Here is a 25,580-nt window from a genome sequence, read left to right on the forward strand (position 1 = left end):
TAGGCACTTTTTATACCGATATTCCTACGGGATACGGACTTACGCGGTTTCAACCGCGGGTCACAGCTAGTGTAATATTAAATTAAGAGTCTGACACGAGAGCGTCCAGACGTGCCGGCGTGCAGACAAACCGCCGCAACACCTTGACGACCAAACGTACATATAGCCTATAATTAAATCTTGGCCGGTCATCAAACGCCTTGAACACAATATTATGTAAAACTGTTATTCTAGTTAACGCCCGTTTCATTATCTCTTTATGAAAGCGAACCAGACGCGTCAGTGCGCGATAAGAAACCTGTAGCATGTAGCATCCGTTAGTATGTGTTTTAATGGCCTAGGTGTATCCGCGGGTAGTAACTAGCTCTACCTGTATTGATGTCGAGAAAATTCCAGTTAAGAAGTTTGTATGATTGGTAGGAATCAAATGAAGATGGAGTGGAATTCTTTCTTCTTTGGTAAATCTGTTTGACAAGGATATATTGTTTGAGAAATCTGTATAAATAAAAATTAATGCTAAGCTTTAAACTCGAGTACGGCGCGGCCAATTCGGTTGTTATTTTTTTTTTCCTTTCAGTTAAGGCACAAAGAAGTTTCTTATGGAGAGAAAGGACATACCACGCGCGAAGCCGGGGCGGATAGCCGGTTGTAAATAAAAAAATGGTTCTCCATCTTTACTAATTTAATGTTACTTTAAATGATTTTAATGCCACACTGAATTTATGTGCAAACACACTAAAATGTACGAAACGCATAGAAACCACGATGCAAATTGGCGACAGATAAAATAAAAGCCTACATTTAAGAACAACATTTACGTTAACAATAACACGAGCCAGCTAGTCAACCAGCCAGCTAACAGACACAGCTGAGCTACACAGTTTTTTCTTATCTACAATAGGTAAGCGCTTGACTACCACGTCGCCTGCTAATAAGCGTAGATGTAGCGTAAGATGGAGCGTGTTTCCCTAGAAGGTACCAGGTTCAGTCCACCCTTGAAGACCCCCCAGATTATACGCGTCCGGGAACACAGGTTCAGGAGGCGTGTTATGGCTAAGACCACAGCCTCTTTTATTCCACCACAGCACCTACCAATACCATTTCAACAGAAATATCCTCAAATGTTTTGACCTTGTAGTATTGAAAAAAGGAAAATTACTGAGGAGCGACAACAGTTTAGACTGCACGTGGATCGATAATTTATTAGTTCTAGCACCGTTAAAACTTACGTATTATTAATGTATGCCACCTTACATTTCCACGTTACGAAGACATCTGACATAGCAACCATGCAATTGAATTAAGGCGATATTAAAACTGAAGCATCAGCAAATTGTATCCACGCAAACAAACACACACAAACACACACACACAGCCGCAAGTTCGCCATACAAAAATCGTCGCTAATTACCAATTCATTACTATCCGTTGCCGGCGGCGCGCTGCGTTCACCTGTCGACCGAACCGGTCCGACCCGTAACATTTTACACAACTTTAACGAGTTTACGAAACGAACATGCATATAGGTAGGTAAAAACTACAGTACATAAGTGACAGCATGCGGTGGTACAACGCCTGTGATCTCGTAGTAAAAGTCGAAAGAGGTTACGATTTTCAAAAAAATCAATAATAGTAAATAATATAGTAATGATGGAACCAACATTATCACGCGCGCGGCAGTCTCTAAATGATGTCCCGAGCTGCTAAAAACATGGCTTATGTAGCTCGGGCTGTTTACCGTCCGATTACTGAGGTGGAATCATGATCAATCAGGCGTTGCCAAAGTACGGGAAAAGACGCGCGAGATTCGAATCCCGCCTCATGATGGATTTTTTTCTGTTCCTTGAATAATCTTCATTTATAATTTAAAAAAGCATCGCTTTTAAACTATATAGAAAAGACTGAATGGATTACTAGACTGTGGAAATACAAATTACTTGTACATTTCATTTTTGTGCCGCTCTGCGGGCACTACCTAGCATATGCTACTTGCATATCTGTACAAACTTTGTAGCGTATATCCTGATTGAATTGAATTACGACTACATTCACTAAATAAGATGACATGAACCACTCGAACGTGTCCAACGAGAAGACATTATCTTTAGGTAATGTTTTCTGGGACCTCTAAAAGACAAAACAAGCAAAATGCAGGAACCGTTTAATGAAATGGATTCAGAAAAACTGTACACAACATGAGAAATTTTTGAGAATTTTTTTTTTTGTGGCAAAATTGTGGCAGGATCACGGGTGGCCGAGAGGCTAGGCGTTGCTACGGTTAGGAAAGAAACGCAGGTTCGAATCCTGCCTCGTGATCGAATTTTTTCTATTCTTTCAAAAAATTTCTCATTTATAAAGCATTTCAATGCTATAAAACTAAAAATTTAATTTGTACACAACATACTAAGTACAACCTAGCTGCATTACTAATCCTAGTGTATCGACTATCCATCAACCCTACCTACGCTCGATACAGTTTGAAAATCAGATCGAACCAACTCTATAGTGTCCAATTAATCACACCTATAAGTAAAGGTACATCACCACAATTCAAATACATCCAACTTTAAAAAGAAACAGCATTATATCATCTATGCTGAAATATAACCTTTTGTCAACATTGTATCGGGGCGTCCCATTAGCTACCGGATTTTCCTACCAAACTGGACCATATTCCACTTTCCTCGTGCATTCCGTCACACATTGAATAACCGGCTAATTTAAATGCACGTTGCGTAGGTATCTTCAAAGTTCCAACAACACATGTACAACATACAATAATTGTTTGCCAAATTAATATCCGCTCGTCTAGACTACCTCGCCCTGGGTTGAAACGAGTGCAAGTTTATCAATCGGAGTCCATATAAGTCTCGAAAAAATTTCTATTGTAACGGTAAAGGCATTTCAAATATGACTCCTCAGTTTTCCAGAAAACCACTTCCCAAAACTACTCTTCAATAAATCAGTTCATGTGTCTAGCATGGGTACAGGAATATTTACTCACTTTGTCCAGACATAAATTCACTAGCTGCCTGGCCCCGCGGTTTCACCCGCGTAAGACCGTATCCCGTAGGAATATCGGGATAAAAAGTTGCCTATATGTTATTCCATTTGTCCAGCCGTCTACGTACCAAATTTCATTCCAATCGGTTGAGTAGTTTTTGCGTGAAAGAGCGTCAAACTCACACACATCCTTACGAACTTACGCATTAATAATATTATAAGTAGGATAGGATACCACGATCTCCATATAAGGTAACTTCATAATCAAATTGAAATGGCTATCTAATCCATCTTAAATTAGGACCAAACATACATATTTCATGCTTGCGGTTTGGTAAAGGTCACCACTATGCCAAGCTACGATTAAAATATTTGAGCAATACTAATTATACCTCAGCTCTGGTATAAATCAAACCGTATACAAGTTGTATTTCACGGGTTTGTTTGTTTGCGACTAAAGGGGAATGATAACTTTAAGATACATCAACACAAGAGACACTATAGAGTTGGTTTGATGACACACATATGGCATTGTAATAATCCGCTGAAATTCTGCGTTAATTCTTCTCTCTACACGTCCTTGTAACAATGATGATGTCAAACATTTTGCAGTTTTTTTTTTAATAGACTGATACGTATTTTATTACAGTAGTGAAGTAGTGGCTCAGTGGTGAGAACCTCGGACCTCAAAAGCGATAATTCGGGGTTCGTGACCGGGCGAGCGTGCAGGAAATAAATTGATTTTTACACGCTTTTTATTAGCTTCACCTGTATGTTTGTATGTTTGTTTGTAACCGACTTCTTTGGGCGCGATTTTGACCCACTTTAAACGGCCAGATTTCGTTCAAACTTTGTATATTTATTGAGGACCGATGACAATGGACTAATTTGATAAAATTATTCCATTTTTCAATTTGCAAAATATGATAAAAGCGTGTTTTTTATTTTTTTTTAACTATTATAATATATTATTCAACTTATCTTCACATGTGGATAACGTCACCACTGCTTGAAACGGTGAAGGAAAACATCGTGAAGAAACCGGCATGTCCAAGAATCAAAAGCTCGACGGCATGTGACATCTGCCAGACATAGGAGGCCTGTGTCCCTAGCATTGGGATCATATATGGGCTGATAATGATGATGATGATGATGATGAATGTTGATACGCATTTTACCATGTCTGGAAGACACGAATATTTCACAGCACACCACCACAGTTTTTAAATGCTTACAGAACTCCAAAGGAAACCAACCAACCAACCGTAATCGGCGCAATAAGGATGCCAATTTGACTGGCTAATAACTGGCTGTAGTGTTAACAGCGTGTTTAATTACGATTTCACGAATTACCCGTTCAACAGTAGAGTGGTGCGTTCTGATATCAATTTTATACGGAGACAAACGGTTTACGTGACGATCGTATGATACACTGTTACTGGAAATACTTGTAATTGTGATTAAAGAAGGAAAATGTGAGAGGTGTCTTTATATTTCACTAGCTGTTAACCGCAGCTTTGCCCGCGCGGTCGTAATATTTTCATGGTAAAAACTTTCATCCCCTATTTTGTTCCCTTGGTGGTAGAATTTATCAAAATCCTTTCTTAGCGCATGCCTACGTCATTACATCTATCTGCATGCCAAATTTCAGCTCGACCCATCTAGTGGTTTGGGCTGTGCGTTGATAGATCATTATGTCAGTCAATCAGTCAGTCAGTCACCTCAGAGTTTTATATATTTATATTATTTATATATGTATTATAATTGAACTCTCAATATTATTTAAGATTAAAGACATTCGTCCCTTAAAACACACAAAAGGGTGAGCTTAATAACACACAACAAAGTCGTCCATCGGGTCCTGATTTAATAACGCCCTAATAATACTTTATATCTTAGCAGTACGTCTGATTAAGGATGTGATAATATCACCGCATACGATTGTTTCTAGGAATTATATATATATATATATTTAATAGCAAACCCGGCGAATTCCGTTTCGCCACCAGATGGCTGTATATGAAATAATGCCCGCTTTTCTGTTAAAATTTTTCCTGAATTTTCTTTGCTATAAACCTCACGGAGCCCGAGACCTTTCCAATGAATGCAAAACCGTGGAAAACGGTTCGTGCGTTTTGGAGTTATAGCGTCAGGAAGGAAAACCCGACTTATTTTTATATAGTAAAAAAAGAACATTATCTGACATTTTATTTCTAATGACAGCCGCGTGCCGGTTGAACTTTACCAAAATGCGTTTCGTATGCAAATAGCCACGAAATTTCAAGAGCTTTCAGATAATTTATTTAAAAAAAAAACTGTAATGACGTATACAATCAGTGGGCACAGATAATTAATTCAATCTTATGCATTTAATTATTCTATTCGACTTCTTGCTAGTGCGTCTAGCACTCGTGGACCACATTCATTACCACCGGTAACAATACACCCCTTGCAAGCTATTACTCTCTGTCTAAACACTTATTAGTATTTAAAAAAAGGTATACCTATCAATAACTTTATCACCAAAGCGTCAAAATGGTTTTTAACTCGTTAAAAAATCGCTGAAAGGCTTAATCCAATAACCAGCAGACAACAGCAACAGATTTTAACAAAACTCAAATAACCGTCGGATGGGATGGGACTGACTATCCAAGCCATCATACAAAATATCACCTTGGTCGGACACAATAACTCATCACTATAAGCGCAGCTAGTGCGCCTCGCGGTTTCACGCGAATAAGTCCGTATCCCGTAGGAATACCGGGATAAAAAGTTGCCTATGTATTATTCCAGTTGTCCAGCTATCTACGTACCAGATTTCATTGCAATCGGTTCAGCAGTTTTTGCGTGATAAGGTAACAAACAAACATACATACCCATACTCATACTCACAAACTTTCGTATTTATAATATTAAGTAGGATTGGACATAAATTAACATTCGCATTAAGAAACATACGGGTCTGACATTTCGCCGTTCGTTTTTTAGCGTACACACACGTGACCTTTAGCTGACCGACTACGCAAAGTCGTCGCTGTTGCTAGAATGCAGTTGAAATATTATGGCCGATGTTGAGTGCGCGACACGTCTGGTTCCACGAACGTTTGATATTTACCACCAGTTAATTGGGACTCTCCTGATTAGCAATTTTAGCGGTGGCCGACATCGAAAGGCCAAGATGCGAGAATAGACGAACGTCTAGAACCTTTTCTATGTAAGTTCTTGCTCTATAGCTTCAATGGATGAAGGAAGGTGTAGTGAGAAAACTGTCATGTCCAAGGATCAACTGGTTAGACGACATGCTTTTTAAGATAATTTACTTTAAGACAGCTTATGTATCCTAGGTGATAGGTATATATAATCCTGTAGTGGTTAAATTTACTGATTCATTCAATTCATTATCATTATTTTGTTATGTCATAGTCGGCAATGGAGATGGTGGGTCACCTGATGGTAAGCGCTACCACCGCCCATGAACATTTGGAGAGGCGTAAGGTCAATTGCAGACCTTTCGCCTCTACAAATGGATTGTCGACTTTAAATGGTAAGGGATTAGGAAAGGATTGATGAGAGGAATATAGGAAAGGACTGGGAAGGGTAATAAAAAGTATATGGGCATCCGCTTAACGAATATGTGTTAAACTTGGAAACTAAAAACCGTTACATGAATTGCGTTTGTTTGTAGACATCTCAATAGGGAGACTTGGACCTAATTGATTGCCACGCATCAGAAATTTACAACTTAGATATCTTAGTTTTACATCCGCAAATTACATATTCCGACAATATAAATCCAATCTTTATAAGACCAATTACGATACAATATAACATCGAAAAATCTATAGATGTAGACCATACCGTATCAAACGCCGACCTGCGGTCAACGCACACGCGCGCAACACGCGCACTCACACAAGCAGGCACGGCGTGGAGATGTGATTCAATATATGCGGTTGTCTGTATGCATGTGTGATGTAATCGCATCAGCGAACGAGGGGATACGTTCGTATGGGGTAACTCTAGGTTACCTACAACTAGACGAGGTATAAAATGTCAAACAGTCTGAACGTAACCATATAACACTGCGATAGTGAGTGAATGTTCCGTCAGTATCTTTCGTATATACTCTACTCTTCGCTATGCACAACTACTGCGTTAAAAGGAAAAAAAAACAGAAAACTGTAGAAACGTTGTTTCGTTGTATGTTTGTATGTATGTATCCTTACATATCCTGTCCGTCTGTAATACTTCTCGCACTAAACATGTTATAAAAACGTTAAAATTTCAACACATTCCGTCAATTTTGTAATATTACGCTATTTCATTTCTTATTTCACAAAGTTGACAACCCTAAGTATAAAGCACCCAATTACATAGCACTCGCAATTGGGTGAGGGGTAAAGATGGACCCCTGCAAGAGTTCAAGTACGAGGGCCGCTGGACGCTGTTATTTGAATACCATCGTTTTATTGGTAAACACTGTACGACCTTTAGCCAATGACCCTTAGCGCATCGCGTCACGGATACTTGCCAATGTAATATAAACTCCATGCAGCTACTACCAGCGGTACCAGTACCATGGTAATACTTTTTTTATACCACGAAAGGGCAACTGAGCTGGTTGTTCGCCTGATGGTAAGCGATCAACACCGCCCATTAATATTCGGAGACGTAGTGTAGACGTAGTGCCTCTGCGATTGCGCTGCCCGCTTTTAAGGGGAAATAGATAAAGGATTGACGACTGCAAGGAAAGAATGGATTGGGAAGGGAGAGGAAAAAGAAACGGGCCTCCGGCTCCCCCACTAACCGAACAATTCACAGCAGCATGCTACTATTTCAAACTGATTTTTTGTAGGGTACTTCTCCGCTGCTAGCTTCCCCCTATTCGTGCCTTCTCCCATACGAACTACTATCCAACAGTGTAGTAGTTCATACAAATGGTCGTAACGCAATTTACACCTACACATCTGGTTGCATTCAGCGTACAACGGTCGCGAATGTGCAGACAGTGACGACTGGACGGTGTGTGCAGTTTATAAACATTAACCGTTAGATTTTTTCGCTAAACACAAATACCCATTTAATATGACAAGAATACATTGTTCGATAATGAATTTTTACATTCAAATATAGGCGAATGTAACAGGAACGTTGTGGCGGGCCGTCCATCCATCCATCCATCCATCCATTCTATAGCGTGTTAACGTACCGCGCGGCTGCGCGCAGTTATTCCAAAGCTTCGGCCGAGCTACGATATCGTAAGAATTACCCCTATCGTGCGCGACCCTATATACTGTATGAATGAATGTATGAATACTGTATGAATCTAAATAAATGAAACTATGCATACATAATGACGTTTCTAGTCTATACACCAAAATAAAATATAATAGTTTAAAAAAACTAAAAAACACGCTTTGACAAAAATCATATTTTGCAAATTGAAAACTGGAATGATTTTATCAAATTAGTGTATTGTCATCGGTCCTCAATAAATCTACAAAGTTTAAACGAAATCTGGCCGTTTAAAGTGGGTCAAAATCGCGCCCAAAGAAGTCGGTTACAAACAACATACAGGTGAAGCTAATAAAAAGCGTGTAAAAACAATGAGATATATCCGATAGCTTAAGAGCAAGAACATTATTCTAGTAAACACTAGCTGCGCCCCGCGGTTTCACCCGCGTAAGTCCGTATCCCGTAGGAATATCGGGATAAAAAGTTGTCTATATGTTATTCCAGTTGTCCAGCTATCTACGTACCAAATTTCATTGCAATCGGTTGAGTAGTTTTTTGTGTGAAAGAGCAACAAACGCACACACATCCTTACAAACTTTCGCATTTATAATATTAAGTAGAAAGGATAGTAGGAAGCAGGATAGGATTAGTAAGGTGGTAGGATAGGATAGGATAGGATTATATTATTATAATATATTTTCTATATATATAAAATTCTCGTGTCACAGTATTCGTTCGCATACTCCTCTCATCTGGAGCGATCCTTATGAAATTTTGTGTGCCCATATGGCCAACGTCTATTTTTCATACCGCTAAATGATAAGAGTAAGGCAGAGTACAGCGTTTGCCGGGTGTCAGCTAGCAGCAGTTTTATATAAAACAGTTTATAGATAACAGTTACATTTACAGCTGGTATCGGATTTTATTTTTTGGGTTTCGTTACTCGATAACTCCGTTGGGGTTTCGATCGGTTGACGAGATTCTATTTGTGCTTGATGGGAAATTATTGTCATTTACTCGCATATTAAACGCTGTAGTGGTACAAGGTACATCCGGGTTCTTTTTTTTAAGAAATAATTATATATACTTGTGAAATTTCACAATTAAATTAGATTTTTTACAACTAACATTCTCAAATAATATACCTTCTACAATTTCAGCATTTCATGGCCAATAGTAATCTTATTTTTCATCAAGTTTCGATTTCATCTGATTTTGTTGTAGATACTATGTATTGAAGAGAAAGGAAAATGTTTATTTGCTTTTATGATAAACGTATGCTATATTTAAATATAAACGGCTATTTTTGAAAAATATTATTAACCAATATTATTGCGAAAAAATCAGATTCCGCTTGCGCAAATAAAGTGTTCTTTAAAATAAAATATGCAAATACGAACGCATAAATCGAATATTAATTCATGCATATTGCAATTCGAATGCGAATCCACTCAAATAGCACCTGTGTAATTTCTCTATCACCACATCATAATCGTACACAATAACAAAAATAAAAACCAATCTCCTATATTAAAAGCATTGTAAACTCAAACCGTGAAACACCATTCCAATTTATTCCACCGGAACAAATCTGACCAATAAAGAATCTATTCATAAAGCGATAACACACACAAACACAACACTGGAAAAATATACGAATTTCAAAAATAACAATATGGCAACATTCTATATTCGAAAATTATGCATCGGTTACGCAACGTTTGTTTACTTGTATTACTGGCTGCTAAGCACCTATGTATTGTGCAGTTGAACCACGTTCAATCGATTTAAAAATAAATTAGAACGAGCGCGACGCGGCGGAACGCGTTTTTGGCGTATTTACGTGAGCGAAAATAGCACCGCGACAACACACGCGCGTTCGGACCGAGAACTTTTTAAATTTAAATTCGGAATTCAAATAAAAGTTCTATTCTAATTCGATATTCGAATTATGCGGGCACGCGACCGACATCAAAGCCGCTCGGCGGACGACTGGCGTCCCCTAGTGATGCGAAATGTTTACCGACAATGGGTGAATATTAATTCACTTTTACGGCTGCACCGGTTGCAATATTTTCGATATACGATTCCGAGCAAGGTCAAAATGCACGTAAATTGCAAATACTTCGAACGTATTCTATACGAATATGTCAATGACATAAATTTACTTTATATTTTTAGAACTACAGTAATCAAATTGACCAATAAGAAAACTTTACGAATGCAATGTAACTTTAGATTTTTGAAACTATGCATGAGCACATTGGTACCTATAGCTTCTATTTGCATTACTTTGACTAACTCAACCGGTTTATTTCCATCTTAAAAGAGCTATTATTTGATGATTGTTTCTTCACCATGCAAAAGCAAATGAATTCAATGTACATAATAGTTTTCGTAGTCTTTGTTTGTTCGTTTGTCTATCTATTAATCACCCGATTAAACAGCCCGGAATACACTCAACTCTAAACTTTAGCAAACACCGCATATGGCGACAATGCATTAAGGTACTTTACCTTTTACACTAACCCAAATTGACTCTCGATTGGACGCACAAATAGGATGTGCGTATGTATGTATAAACAATTATTAAAATGCAATTAACATAAATAACTGATAAGTGTACAAGTCATAGGTAATTCCGATCGCTATCGGCGGCTTAATTAGAAAATCATTAAATGTTATCTCTTAACAACAGAACTATACAAACCAATTATTATTCAACACGGTTTGGATTTGTTTGTGATAGCCAATTGAAAGTACCATCTATCTGAACACAATACACTGTCGTTGTTGGGTTTATGACAAAGGATCGCTTTTTATTACATGTTTTATAAAAAAAAAAAACTTTTGCGTGCAAAATGTGTGCGCGTGATGCTTTAACATCCTAGTACTAATTTAATTGTACTTTTTTATTATCTTTAAAAACAAATACGGGCCGTCTGATTGTGACCACAAAAAAAAATCAAGAAAATCATTTATATTATTAATGATATAAAACGCAAAGGTGACTGACAGACCTATAAAAGCTCAGCCCGTACTGGACCGATCGGGCTGAAATATGGCATGCAGATAGCCACTCTCATGTAGGCATGCGCTAAGAAAGTATCTCGACCAACACTCCCCCCATTTGTACCCTGAACTCCCTCACGATTTTTCCTTCACCGTTTTAAGCAGTGGTGATGTAATTCACATGTGCAGATAAATTGAAAAATCAATTTATTTCCTGCACGCTCGCCCCGGTCTCGAACCTCGACTTATCGATTTTGAAGTCCGAGGTTCTCACCACTGAGCCACCACTGCTGAACATTATGACCAAGTAAATAACAAAACTTATCGTAACACGCACAGCACATCACTAACGACAAACAATGGCGGTCCGAATGAGAACGTGTTTTCGCACGGCACCTACAGCGGCGTACCTACGGCATTGGCGGTTTACTATACCGGCCAAATAGTTATATTATTTATATTATTGTATTTCCCCTGATCGAGCTGTCGATATAATCTATACTGATATTATATAAAGCTTAAGAGTTTGTTTGTTTGTTTGTGTGTTCGAACGCACTAATCTCAGGAACTACTGGTACGATTTGAAAAATTCTTTCAGTGTTAGATAGCCCATTTATTGAGGAAGGCTATTTATTATATAAACAAATTATAGGCTAGTTACACATGCGTTTTCATCATACAATACTCGAATGACATACGATCAGTATGAGTAGGAACTGGGAAAGTATCAGAACAGAAGGTCCAGAACTGTCCAAATGCTAAACTGTCATGTACGGATTACGTCACACGTGAAGAGGCGGCGGAGTAACTCAGAAATGTGACATTATGTGACGAGGGGTAGGGGGGTCACAAGTTTTATGACGTCACACGTTAAGACTGGGCCCTGAGGCCCATATCCTTTTCCTCACCCTTCCCAGTCCTTTCCTTCATACCTCTCATCAATCATTTCCTTATCCCTTACCACTTAAGTCGGCAATCCATTTGTAGAGGCGAAAGGTCTGCAATTGACCTTACGCCTCTCCAAATGTTCATGGGCGGTGGTAGCGCTTAACATCAGGCGACCCACCAGCTCCGTTGCCGACTATGACATAAAAAAAAAAGACTACTACGCTACCGTGACGCGGTTTTATCTTATTGAAAAATCCACAACAGAGGGAGGGGGAGGGGAGTTTTGGCATATGTCAGTCTAGTTGGGTATTTGTTTGTATGGGTTGGTTAAATTCAAAATTCGTGTGACGTCATTTATGGCTGAACCCTGACATCATGCATGACATGCAAGCATGAAACTTTCAGGCAGAACGAGACGATCACGCAAGACGGCATGTCATGCGGCATGAACATCCAGGTCTCGTTTTAGTGTTCACATTATAACCTAATGTTGTAACACGCACACGAGTTCTAATTATGAGGGTCACACCCCAACACTCGAGTTAGGGACACTTCTTAGAAATTTAACCAATTCGTGGAGGGGTCTACTTAATTACATTATTCCTGAATATAAGTTAACTTACTTGTATAAAACAGGTATTACTCTCGACTTAATACTTTGAATTTTAGTCATGACAAATAGTTAGATAATAGATAATTATTGTAACATGTAGAAGAGGGTTTAAAACTTCATATTTTTAAATAAAAAACGCGCAAAAACAAGAAAGAAAATCGTCCATAACGTGCTTCCTCCCATTCGATCACCCTGCACTCTGTAGCGCTTTATAAACCTCCACAAAATTCCTTATCAACAAAACATATTAAACCATTTGCTCCATACATTTTCAGTACTATTCGTTAAGAGGACCTTCACAGTAATATTCCTTATACATTCCATATGAAACGCAAGCAAATACCTGAAATATAACCATCCTACTATATATAATATCCTACTTAATCCTACTAATATTATAAATGCGAAAGTTTGTAAGGATGTGTGTGCGTTTGTTGCTCTTTCACGCAAAAACTACTAAACCGATTGCAATGAAATTTGGTACGTAGATAGCTGGACAACTGGAACAACATAAAGGCTACTTTTTATCCCGATATACCTACGGGATACGGACTTACGCGGATGAAACCGCGGGGCGTAGCTAGAATTATTATAATAATAAAGAAGCAAAATAACAGAGCACATACCTTTTGATTGATTTTAACGTTCTTGGTCGCCTTGACGACGGTGGGTTTAGGCGGCGGCGGGGCTGCAGGCTCCGTGGCTGCAATACAAACATGTATTAATTATGGGCACGGTGCTCCTCGGACTAAAGCGAAAAATCAAGGAAATGAATAGATTTTTCAATTTATCAGCACGTTATTCACTTCAACACTGAAGGAAGGTGAAGGAACAAACACATCGTGAGGATACGTGACATCTGCCAACCCGCCAGCGTGCTGGATTATGGCCAGAAACGTATCCTTGCAGTAGGAACTGATGGTTGATTGAATTCATACTGAATTCGATTTTAGATGTAACCTTCTGGTTTTATCATCTTCCGGTCTATATCTATTGTAGGTAAACTAGACTAAATCAAACTGGTATATGATAATAATGTAACCGACTGTTAAATATTGTATAATAATTCGCATGACGGCAGCCAATCAATTCCGAACGCGAAGCCGGCCTCAAATAAATCAAAATTAATTTAATTTCTATTTATACGTTGATAACGAGGATAGATATTTTTGCAACACGCGCGAGCCATTTCGGAATGTAAAACTGAACAATTGACGGATTCGATCGATCAGCGATCAGCTGGTTTCTGAATTAATTATTGGAATTTTGTGCAGATGTTTTTGCTTACCCATTCATTGACTACGAGAGCGAAGCCACGGGGAACAGGTACTAGTATTATTAGGCATTTTTTTTTACGCTACAGACGGAAACAGAGCCGGTGGTTCGCCTGATGATAAGCTATCTCCACCCAGCGCACATGAACATTCGTGGAGATAGGGTCGCTGCAAATGACTCACTCGCTTTTAAGAAGTTAGGATCACTTAAATCCTTAAAAACGGCTTTTAAGGAAAGAAATGACGACGGCAACAAAGATATGGACTCGGAAGGGCGAGGAAAAGGATTTAGGCAGGCATCAGTATAGTTTAGAAAATGAAACCACGGACTCTCCCTTCCTCTCTTTCACACACACACACACACACGTAACTCACCTGGCACCACCGGTGGCGCGACCACGGCCGGCGGCCTCGGCGGCTGCTGGTGCTGGTGCTGCGGCAGCAGCGGCGATCGCTTCTCGTGGTCATGTATCGCGGGCGGCGCGGGCGGCGGCACGCCCGTGCTCCCGCCGCGCACCTGCGAACGGACATATGCCATTAATACCATGGTATCATACAATTTAGCTGCTTCGAGAATCAAACGGATCGTATGATCCCCTTTGAAGCGTTTTGGAGTTACGCGTAGGTATCAGCATGTGCGGTGCATGGGGATGCATCAGCTTATATTCGCTCATCGGGCGATTAAGCTCCGTGTGTAACATATGGCCTTACCAATGTTATAAATGCGAAAGTGTGATTTATATTTTATTTGTTTGCTTGTCTTTATGATATGATATTGAGGATAATGAGTGGGTGATATAAGGTTACTTATACCGCGACGACATCTCATTCCCATAAGCATTTTCATTGATTAAAATGTGAAGTCCCGTGTCCCCTAGTGGGGTATGGGGCAGATGATGTACATCTGTTTCACTGATCGATTTTATTTACGGACAAGTAGTTGATCAGCCGTCTGTGTCCTAACAGACCGAGACATTTTCTTTTTGTGCGTCCCCACCGGGAATTGAACCCAGGGCCCCTCGGTTCTACGCTCACGCGTTAACCACTGTACCAAGGAGGCGGTTTAATTTTCAATTATTATTTCATGTTATTTGAATTGTTGCATTTGTCTTCGCTTGAATTGGCATAATAATAATTGGCATAATATAATAACAATAAAAAATGTTGAAAAACATGTAAAAAATGTGTACCCTGGCGGACCTGAGGCGAGGTGCTAGCATATAAAATAATCTATATACAATCTCAGTCAATATTTAACTGGTGCAGCGAATAAACAGTTCAACGACTAATGTTGATTCATTTACTACAATAATATTTATTACTTTGTTATGATAGAATTCGCAACGTTGCTCGCAGTTCATACGCATACCTACTTAATAGAGAATGCGACGATATATATTCTTATATATAAAATTCAATTGCTGTTCGTTTGTCTCGCTAAAACTCGAGAACGGCTGAATGGATTTATTTTATTTTTCTCTTGATATATCCGTGGAGGTCTAGGGAAGGTCTGAGGGGTGAGAACGATAAGGAAAATATGTCGAAACAATATTCTATGGCGTTGCGAGTTTCGCCGACACAGCTAGTCAAATTATATTTATTTCATGTTATGTTATGGATATACTGTGCCGCGCGGTTTCACCCGCAAGCAGAATGGAGTACTCCTATATGTGTTATTCTCGTACGTAATGAATTGCAACAGACTTCCACCATTTTTGAAATCTCGACTCGAATCGAGTTTTAATATCGGAACCAGTTCCCAGTCGAAAAACCTTGCGCGTGATCCGAGTTACGGGCGTTGAGCGGTTGATTTTATGTGTATACCTACCTGGTACATATACCTATAGTATACCTACTTGGCGCACCGAAAAAAAAAATGGTCAAGCGCGAGTCATACTCGCGACTAAGTGAGTAAAGTTTAAGCTAAAGGGCAACTACAAAAACAAAATGGAAGTCACACATCCCATCTCATCATTCATCAGCATCATCATCATTGCTTATAAACCTCGATTTGATAGCAATATTTTTATAGAGGTAACGAAATGTATCTTTTTTTTAAATATCAACTTTCTACCTATCACGGTTCACGAGATACAGCTCGGCGACAGACGGACGAACAGACTGACAGATAGACAGACAGACAGCGAAGGCTTAGTAATAGGATCCCGTTTTACCGGTTGAGTGGTATATAAAAACTATAAGGTAAATTGATTACAATAAAGCAAATACATAGTTCCTCATCGGTCCATCTCTGATAATAATTAATTAATTTCTCTATTATTATGAGGATTCAAAATCACTTATAATGGATGTCTTTTGAAACGAAGAAATTGTTATTTAGACGACGAATTATTTTTTATAGATTTATATATCTACTAGCTGCGCCCCGCGGTTTCACCCGCGCAAGTCTGCATCCCGTAGGAATTTCGGTTGTCCAGCTGTCTACGTACCAAATTTCTTTGCAAACGGTTCAGTAGTTTTTGCGTGAAAGAGCAACAAACATACACACATTCTCGAAAACTTTCGCATTCATTATATTATAATATAATATAATATTAGTAGGATTAGCAGGAAGTAGAATAGGATATAATTTCGTTTTTGCGTTATTACCAACGAATTTAGCCTCACTACTAGGTACCTATTGAAATGTAAGTACTTAAAAAGAAAGTACTTTTTCTAAAGTTGAGACTGACTATCATACATATCCCTGTGAAAGAAGGTCAGCTAAAACAATAAAACTAAAATTTGAAAAATTAAAATCTACTAAAGTAAAACCGCCTCCGCTCGCACCGTACACCGCACGCGATCGTTACCAATACATCAATTCGCTATAATTCGTAACACACACCCGCCCCCGGCGTGTACACAAAAAACGACTTTATCGCTTGCGTATAAAGTCCACAATCGCTCGTTGGGCAGGATCAACAAAAATGTCACGCCAGAAGTCCGCTTGAGTAATTATATTATTGGTACATTGATCATTATGTGGTAAGAGCCTTCAAAAATGAGATCCCTACTCATATTATAAACGCGAAGGAAACTCTTAGAGTCTAGTCTGTTTGTCTCTTCTTCACGCCTCAACCAACACACTCGATTTGGATGATACTTGGTACCAAGATAGTTTGAGTCCTGAGAAAGGACATGGGATAGATTTTATCATAGGATAGGGTTCTCTTTTGAATACACGGGCGAAGCGGCAAGCGGAGAGCTAGTCCTACTTACTCCTATTTAATAATATATCCTACTATCCTACTTAATATCATAAATGCGATAGTTTGTGAGGATATGTTTGTTACTCTTTCCCCTAGTGGGGTATGGGACGGATGATATACATCTGTTTCACTGCCCGATTTTCTTTGTGGACAAGTAGGTGATCGGCCTTCTGTGTCCTGCCAGACCGAGACATTTCATTTTGCGCGTCCCCACCGGGAATCGAACCCAGGTCTCCTCGATTCTACGCTCACGCGTTAACCACTGAACCAAAGAGGCGGGCGACACTGTATAAAATGTTTTAAAATTTCTAATTGAAACAGCAATATTGCTCGCTTACACATCGTCCAGTGCCGGTTGCCAAAAACATTACGCCAACTCACCCCCGACCTTGTGCACCCCTAGCCATACAGTCGCACCTGCGCACTACCGACCCCAGTCGAGTCTAGGCTATGTATTTGGGAAGCCCTAATGCATACTACAGTCTGTATAATTTGTATTGCGTTTAGCCGTTCAATAACTTCTTGCAACGTTTCTACGGAGAAAATAAAGTTTGTAAGACGTAAATGGGTTGAATTCGCAACAGTGTTTATTACCAGAATTTAATTTAATTACTCATTTAGTCACAAGAAATAATACCTTGCCAACACATACCGTAACCGACGTCACCGGGGGCACCACACCAGATTCTCAAATGGGACCAGATTTCAAACAATATAAACATAATAATAGAAAAATAATAATAAACCGGTTGAATTGGAAACCACCTTATCCTTTTCCTTCCCCTTTCCAGTCCTTTCCTTTATTCCTCTCGCCAATCCTTTCTTAATCCCTTCCCAATTTAAAGTCGCCAATCCATTTGTAGAGGCGTAAGGTCTGTAGTCGATTTTACGCCTATACAAATGTCCATGGGCGGTGGTAGCGCTTACCATCAGGCGTGCCACTAGCTCCATTGCCGACTGTGACATAAAAAAAACTGTCGTTTATGAAAAACATTGTTATGAAAAACGTTTCAAATGAATATATCAACTAATAGCGTGCTTTTTGAACACATCTTTTTTTTTCTATTTAATAATTGTGATAAACGATTTTTCTTTCTTTCTCCCTTCTTCATTTCATCCTAATGTTATTTTTAAAACTGCAATGTTTTTAAGCGATAATTTTCATATATTTTGTCGTCTTATAGTCGGCAAAGGTGCTGGTGGATCGCCTTATTGCGCTTCCACCACCCAAACCTTACTCCTCCCGCAAGTGGATTGCCGACTTCTATAGGTACGTATCAGTGTTCTGTCCATAGAGTTCCCAGTAGATTCCATGGAGACGTTCAAAACCAATGAATACCGGGTAACCACTAACAGACTTCTCATAATCACCCGCTGTTACATACATGGCTTAACACTACATATCGTTTGTGAAATATTGCGGGTCAGTCAGTCAGTCTAGATTACAGTGTGTGTTATATCACATTTCATTTAAAATTACCAATGGCGATACGATCTTTGCTATTTAAAAAGCATTGCATTTGCAATTTGGGATCGTTCAGTTTTTATATTTATATCGGCGTTAATGCCCTCGCACAGAAAAGCCGTCATTAAATCTCGAAAAATATAAAGAGAGCCGGGACGAGCGTCTAGTGTTATTATATATCTCTTCTTGCAACCAAGAGCAAATGAAACGTACGTACAGCTCACGATATCATCCTGCCTCCGATATCATCAGAATAGTCGATCGCACTTTTTGTTAGCAAGTCAGAAACCGTTTCGCCCGTTTTTTGTCCATGTCTCAGAGGCCATTCAACGTGCGGAAATATCTATCTATCTATGCTAATAATGTAACGCTGAAGAGCTGAGAATTGTTTGTTTCGAAATCAAATAATTCGTTTACCTTACAATTTTATGTACGTGATGAACACAGGCGAAGCCGGTGCAAACCGTTAATTCCGAACGAATCGGTTAAAAAATTACATAGAAAAAAAACTCTCGGACGACTCTGTCGGTAAACAGGGCCGCACGCACACATGCGTATATGTCATCGTACGGAAATAAAACTATACATTTTTATAAAAATCTATGGATTGTATTAATAAATTAAATCACTATTAACCTATATTACATGCAGAAAAATTGATCCAATAATCGGTACGATTTTTCTATAATAGCATGGTTTTAAATCGTTAAAAGAAATATTTAGAGATATTTCTTTTTATCGCATCAAATTTGACGCATTATCCTAACAACATACATTTTTTACATTTTATTTAGACATTATAAACCATACCCCTTAAACTTTAGCTTTATAATTTTAGTACAGACGAACCTAATCGTGCCTCAAACTAAGCGCATTGCGCACACGATAATTGCAAATCAAATAATGCGTTGCGCATTGACGCATCGCGATTATAACTGCTATGTTTATCGGGGTAAGATAAAAAATTGCACGCTCCGTTTCACGGCAATAGAACGACAATAGCTGGTGCCCGCTGCTAACGCGCAGTAGCATAAATAGATTTTACTCCTTTAATACGTGATGCGGCATCGCTGAAACAATCGATCGACCTTGAGATACATACCTCGAAGATGCACTGATGCATGCAAAGAAAACGAAGGATTTTCGTTTTTTAGTCGCAAAAAAATATGATTCTACAAGTACTACTAATATTATAAATACGAAAGTTTGTAACGATGTGTGTGTGTGTGTGTGTGTGTGTGTGTGTGTGTGTGTGTGTGTGTGTGTGTGTGTGTGTGTGTGTGTGTGTGTGTGTGTGTGTGTGTGTGTGTGTGTGTGTGTGTGTGTGTGTGTGTGTGTGTTTGTTGCTCTTTCACGCAAAAACTACTGAATCGATTGCAATGAAATTTGGTACGTTGACGACTGGACAACTGGAATGACATATAGGCAACTTTCTATACCGATATACATACGGGATGCGGGCTTACGCGGGTGAATAAATGCGAAACTTTGTGAGGATGTGTCACGCAAAACTACTGAAACGATTGCAATGAAATTTAGTACGTAAACAGAAAGCTGGACAACTGGAATAACATATAGACAACTTTTTATCCCGATATTCCTACGGGATTTTTTTTTTTCAATTTAAGATTTAAGAAGAAGGGATACGGACTTACGCGGGTGAGACCGCGGGGCGCAGCTAGTTATCTATATTACTATACCTGTGTTTGTATGTCTTTCTTTCAGGTCGCAACGGAACCGTTTTATTGCATGTTTTTGCATCTGGGGGCTAGTTAGCGAAGGCTAGAAAGTGACGTAAGTGTGAAATCATTCATATGGATAGATTCATTACGATGTGAATTTGAATTGCTAAAAATTAAATAAAATATAAAAGTATTTAAAAAGTCCGCAAGAAGGTGGTATATTAAAAAGTTACATGTATGTATGTAAATTTTCCTTCACCACTAAGGCGAAGTCAGAGCGGAGGAGGCAGAGAAATTAAATATTTATATATATCTATTGTATTTACAATCTTGAGTAGATATAAAAAGACGCAAGTTTTTTAAGGTTTCAACTAACACTTGAACATAGAACACTTTTCTATCTATATGTTAAGGATCATAGTTTTACAAACAATGAACAATGTGATTAACGCATCTCGCACACATATACACACGCACACACACACGCTCGGACACGAGCCACGTAGTGTTCACACAGCAGCGCGCACACATACACAGCGCACGCTGTAAATTTAGCCGATTGACGGATACTTCCTGTAAGCGATCACTGTGACATAACAGCTGTATCTGTGTCTAGTAATCGTAGATCAATCACGACCAGACCTGTGGATTTAGGTAATCTACGAGCGGCCTAGATAGCCATTCGCAATGCTCAAGCACCAATGGGAGACGATTCTCACCCGACTCGGCCAAAAGGTGAATGTATGTATACAAATCCAGTAAGCTCTGTTTCATCAGTGATACTGTGTAGGTACTTAATGCACATTAAAATTATTGAAAAAAACTAAGGTTTAAATATAATATTGTAAATTATTTAAATTTCGTACTCTCTCATTTCAGACTCTTATAGAAGGCCTGTGGCCAGCAGTGTGGTCATGTATGGGCTGATGATGATGATGATGATGATGATGATGACAGTGATGATGATGGTGATGATGATGATGATGATGCTGGTGGTGATGGTGATGGTGATGATGCTGGTGGTGATGGTGATGGTAATGGTAATGGTAATGATGGTGAATAGATACAAACATATAAATCCAATAACACTCGAACGCATTTGGACGATCGCTTACAGCGCCAGTTCCCTAGCCCCACATAGATATAACAACGCCACATGACACCCACTAAAAAAGCACTTTTTATAGTAACGTTTGGACATTGACTCGAATTTGTGACGGCAACTCTATTTTTAACGAGCTCTTCGCGTTTGTACCCGAAAATCTCGAGTTGGAAAGATTTTGGGACAGCAGTAATGATAAGGAAGTTGTTATGTAACTTAGGAAGACAAGACAAGTTGTCTTCCTCTCCGTTATCAATAAAAAGGAAGACGAGACAAGTATATTATGAAGATATCGTCTGGCAGAAAAAACGGAACATGTAGGATTCTAACCCACTATGCACTTACATAGTATATTAGCAGGAATCCCGTGATCTTCTAGGGTTTTAGGGTTTTATATCTCCAGTGGAAATGGGGAAATAGCAACCGCAGGATTGTTCAAAACCATTTAACATATACCTATTGTTTTATTAAAAAATATTGATCACTAGCTGCGCTCTGCGGTTTCACCCGCGTTAGTCCGTATCCCATAGGAATATCGGGATAAAATGTTACCTATATATTATTCCAGTTGTCCAGCTATCTACGTAACAAATTTCATTGCAATCGGTACAGTAGTTTTTGCGTGAAAGAGCAACAAACACACACACATCCTTACAAACTTTCGCATTTATAATATTATAGTAGGAATAATAAACTAGAAGACTAGTAGAGTAAATCTACTAGTCTAGTAGACACATAACAGTTTGCTCGTTATTAATGTGAAGAAGCGAAATCACGTATATTGCAAAATCGCTATTAATTAACCATTAATTGCTATCATATCGCTTGTATATAAAAGTTTCATTTCATGTAATTGTTTCCTATTTTGTAAACTATGTATCCGAATTTGCAATTGTAACGCTATCTGTTTAGAGCCGTTTGCTTTTGAGCAAGAAAAGGAAGCCATCATTTGCATCTTTTGTCCTCTTGTTTCATGAAATTTCTGTGTTCATAAAGAAAATATGCAAGGGCGCAACTGGCCCGCAATATCAAGATTATTTAATAGAGGTCTAGCTCGAGTACACGTGTACCTTAACAATCCGGACAGTCCCGGAACTATGAGCGAATTAAACCTGTATGAAATCACCAATCATTTACGACTGCTCTAGATAAAGCATACGAAAAGGCGCTTGAATTTTTAGTACCTGTTCAGATATTAATAGACGATATATTCGAAGCAGTTCAGGTCCTTTTTACGTGTCATAATATTTACCAAGTTCTAAGTCTTATTCATCATCATCAGCCCATATTTACTGCAGGGACACAGGCCTCCAATGAGTTTTGAAGCTATAATCCACCACGCTGGCTAAGTGCAGGATTTTCGCGGCCAGCGTTTTGAAATGCAGCAAAGAGAAAATAAAAGGACCTTTTTTTTTTTTTTTATTTCATGATAGGGAAGCGCTTGACCACGATCTCGCCTGATGGTAAGCTGAGATGTGGTCTAAGATGGAGCGCGCTTCCCTAGAAGGTACTTGTTCACTCTTCTCTTGAAGAGAAGATAAGGCCCAAATGGACATTATCGGATAGAAACATTTCAATAGCGCGATTCAGAAGACGTATCGTTATCGTGAAATCAGTAAGAGAATCAATGGAAATTACACATATTACTTGAGAACTTAAAGCAATTTGATCGATGGGCGGTTATCAGCACGTTATCGCTCAAGGCCCCGCTAATCATTTTGTTACGTGTTTGTTTTATTATATTTTTAATTCGGTTGCTAGTCGCAAGTCGATGCATTACTATCGCCATACTTTTATACTTTGAATAGTGACTAGATTTTATATTCACAACCAAACAGTTTTCAATTTACACGTATATGTTGATAGATAGGTAGGTGCCTTACTTAACTAGTATGGATACATATTCAAATGTATTAGATAGATACTGATAACAAATTCTGACAAGGTTTTTTATCAACTGGCATTTCTGGCCCATATTACTAAGTATAGAAGAAAAGACACGAGCTACGCTGTCGATTTGGCGATTTCATTTTGAGTGGAGTCCCGTATCACTTGGTGGGGCATGGGCCCAACACATTTTACATCGATATTACTGCTAGATTTCTTTCAGAGACAAGAAAGTGAGTGTTCTGTGTCCTGCCAAAATGAGGATCATTGCTGCAATCGATGCCATCCGATTAAACGAACTACCTGTCAGTTGCTACCTTACCTATGCTCCTGCGATAACCACTGCGCCATAGAGGTGCTCCGAGTTATTAAATTTACCGGTGTAACATCGAAAATTCATAATTTTGGGGTAACGATACAAAATAATAGTAACAAAACAATATCTATATAGATAAAAATGAATCGCCAAGTGTGTTAATAAGCGTAACACCCGAGAACGGCTCGACCCATTCGGGTAATTTTGTTTTTACGAATTTGTCAAAGCACAAGAAAGGTTCTTATGTTCCTTCGTACCGCTAGTACCTACTAAAGATATCTTATATCTTTAAACGAGCAATTCTTGTATATATATATATAATTGGAATCTCGGAATCGGCTCCAACGATTTTCATGAAATTTAGTATATAGGGGGTTTCGGGGGCGATAAATCGATCTAGCTAGGAATCATTTTTAGAAAATGTCATATTCGTGTTTTATTCGTGTTTTTTTTTTCCTGACATCTATTGGTGAATAATAATACTATTTTGCTTCGTAGATAGCTGGACAACTGAAATAACACATAGGCACTTTTTATACCGATATTCCTACGGGATACGGACTTACGCGGTTTCAACCGCGGGTCACAGCTAGTTATCATAAAATCAATATGACATGACATAGTAGGTAATGGATATTATTCAACGCTATAAATTACTTTAATTAGGGAAATAACCGCATTCTTTAAATTATACAGTTTATCCGGTTTACAATAATGGAAAAACCATATCAATATCTGTATCTGTTTTAATTTTCTTGTTATAATTTATTTCGACAAATATAAAGATAGATACCTAATATATAAAATTCTCGTGTCACAGTTTTCGTAGCCATACTCCTCCGAAACGGCTTGACCGATTCTTGTGAAATTTTGTGTGCATATCGGGTATGTTTGAGAATCGGCCGACTATTTATCTATTTTTCATACCTCTAAATGATCAGAGTATGGCAGAACAGCGTTTGCGGGGTGCAGCTAGTAGTTGTATAAGTATTGTATACTATCTATTCTAATAATAAAAAACTGTAGTATTCGTTTGTTTGAATGCGATAATCAATGCATTTACTGGACCGATTTCATGCCAAATCGGAATTTTGTATGTATGATTATATGAATACTCTTACATACCTACAATATTTCTTTAAATTCAGCCCATAAGTATAAGGCTTGGAGTAAAAATATTAAACATAAAGAAACTGTGATGTTACTACTGAAAAAATTGTCTTCATTTTTTTATTCTATATGCATTATCGTCCTCTGCTCTAAATAGTGCAGTGTTGCCCCATTCAACAAACAACGACCAAGCGCCTCGTGTGGTGCCATCTAACAATAAAAAATACCATTAGAATTATGGCTGGCAACACCCGCATCGTCTGCTTGATGTTTGGCCATCAGCCAGACATTTCGTCTGTCACCAGCGCTGGACGTTTGCTCCTTTTTATGAACAGTGAATTATTTCTGTGTACCAACTGAGTAGAGTCGATGGAAGATGGATGGGTCACGGTTTCGGTTTTACTTTTGATCTGTATAAGGATTTATATGTTGTATATGTATCGACTAATACAGGAATATGAAATGGGTTGTATCATCCTATCCTACTAATATTATAAATGCGAAAGTTTGCAAGGATGTGTGTGTACATAGTTTGTAAAAAACTAAAAAAAAAAGCGCTTTAATGATAGATTGAACCATATTATCTCACTTGCTCTTACAAACTAAACTCATGAAATTATAGAATGTATTGTCACCAATCATTGGTGAGTGTACAAAGTTTGAATTAAATATAAAAAAACTAGTTGCGTCCCGCGGTTTCACCCGCGTAAGTCCATATCTTGTGGGAATATCAGGATAAAAAGTTGCCTATATGTTATTCCAGTTGTCCAGCTGTCTACGT

The 25,580-nt window shown here is 38.5% G+C and overlaps 1 protein-coding gene across 1 annotated transcript in view; it reads right to left on the reverse strand.

Annotated features, from left to right (window-relative positions):
- The window catches only part of LOC119838460 (la-related protein 1), an 83,029-nt gene that overhangs the window by 41,167 nt on the left and 16,282 nt on the right, over positions 1 to 25,580 (reverse strand). The window contains exons 2-3 of the mRNA XM_038364407.1: positions 14,401 to 14,542; positions 13,378 to 13,454 (exon numbers count right to left, since the gene is read on the reverse strand). Of these exons, the coding sequence (XP_038220335.1) occupies positions 13,378 to 13,454; positions 14,401 to 14,542 (219 nt within the window). The remainder of the gene's footprint in view (positions 1 to 13,377; positions 13,455 to 14,400; positions 14,543 to 25,580) is intronic.

This window comes from Zerene cesonia, unplaced genomic scaffold (assembly GCF_012273895.1).
Source record: "Zerene cesonia ecotype Mississippi unplaced genomic scaffold, Zerene_cesonia_1.1 Zces_u003, whole genome shotgun sequence".
NCBI classification, from domain to species: domain Eukaryota; kingdom Metazoa; phylum Arthropoda; class Insecta; order Lepidoptera; family Pieridae; genus Zerene; species Zerene cesonia.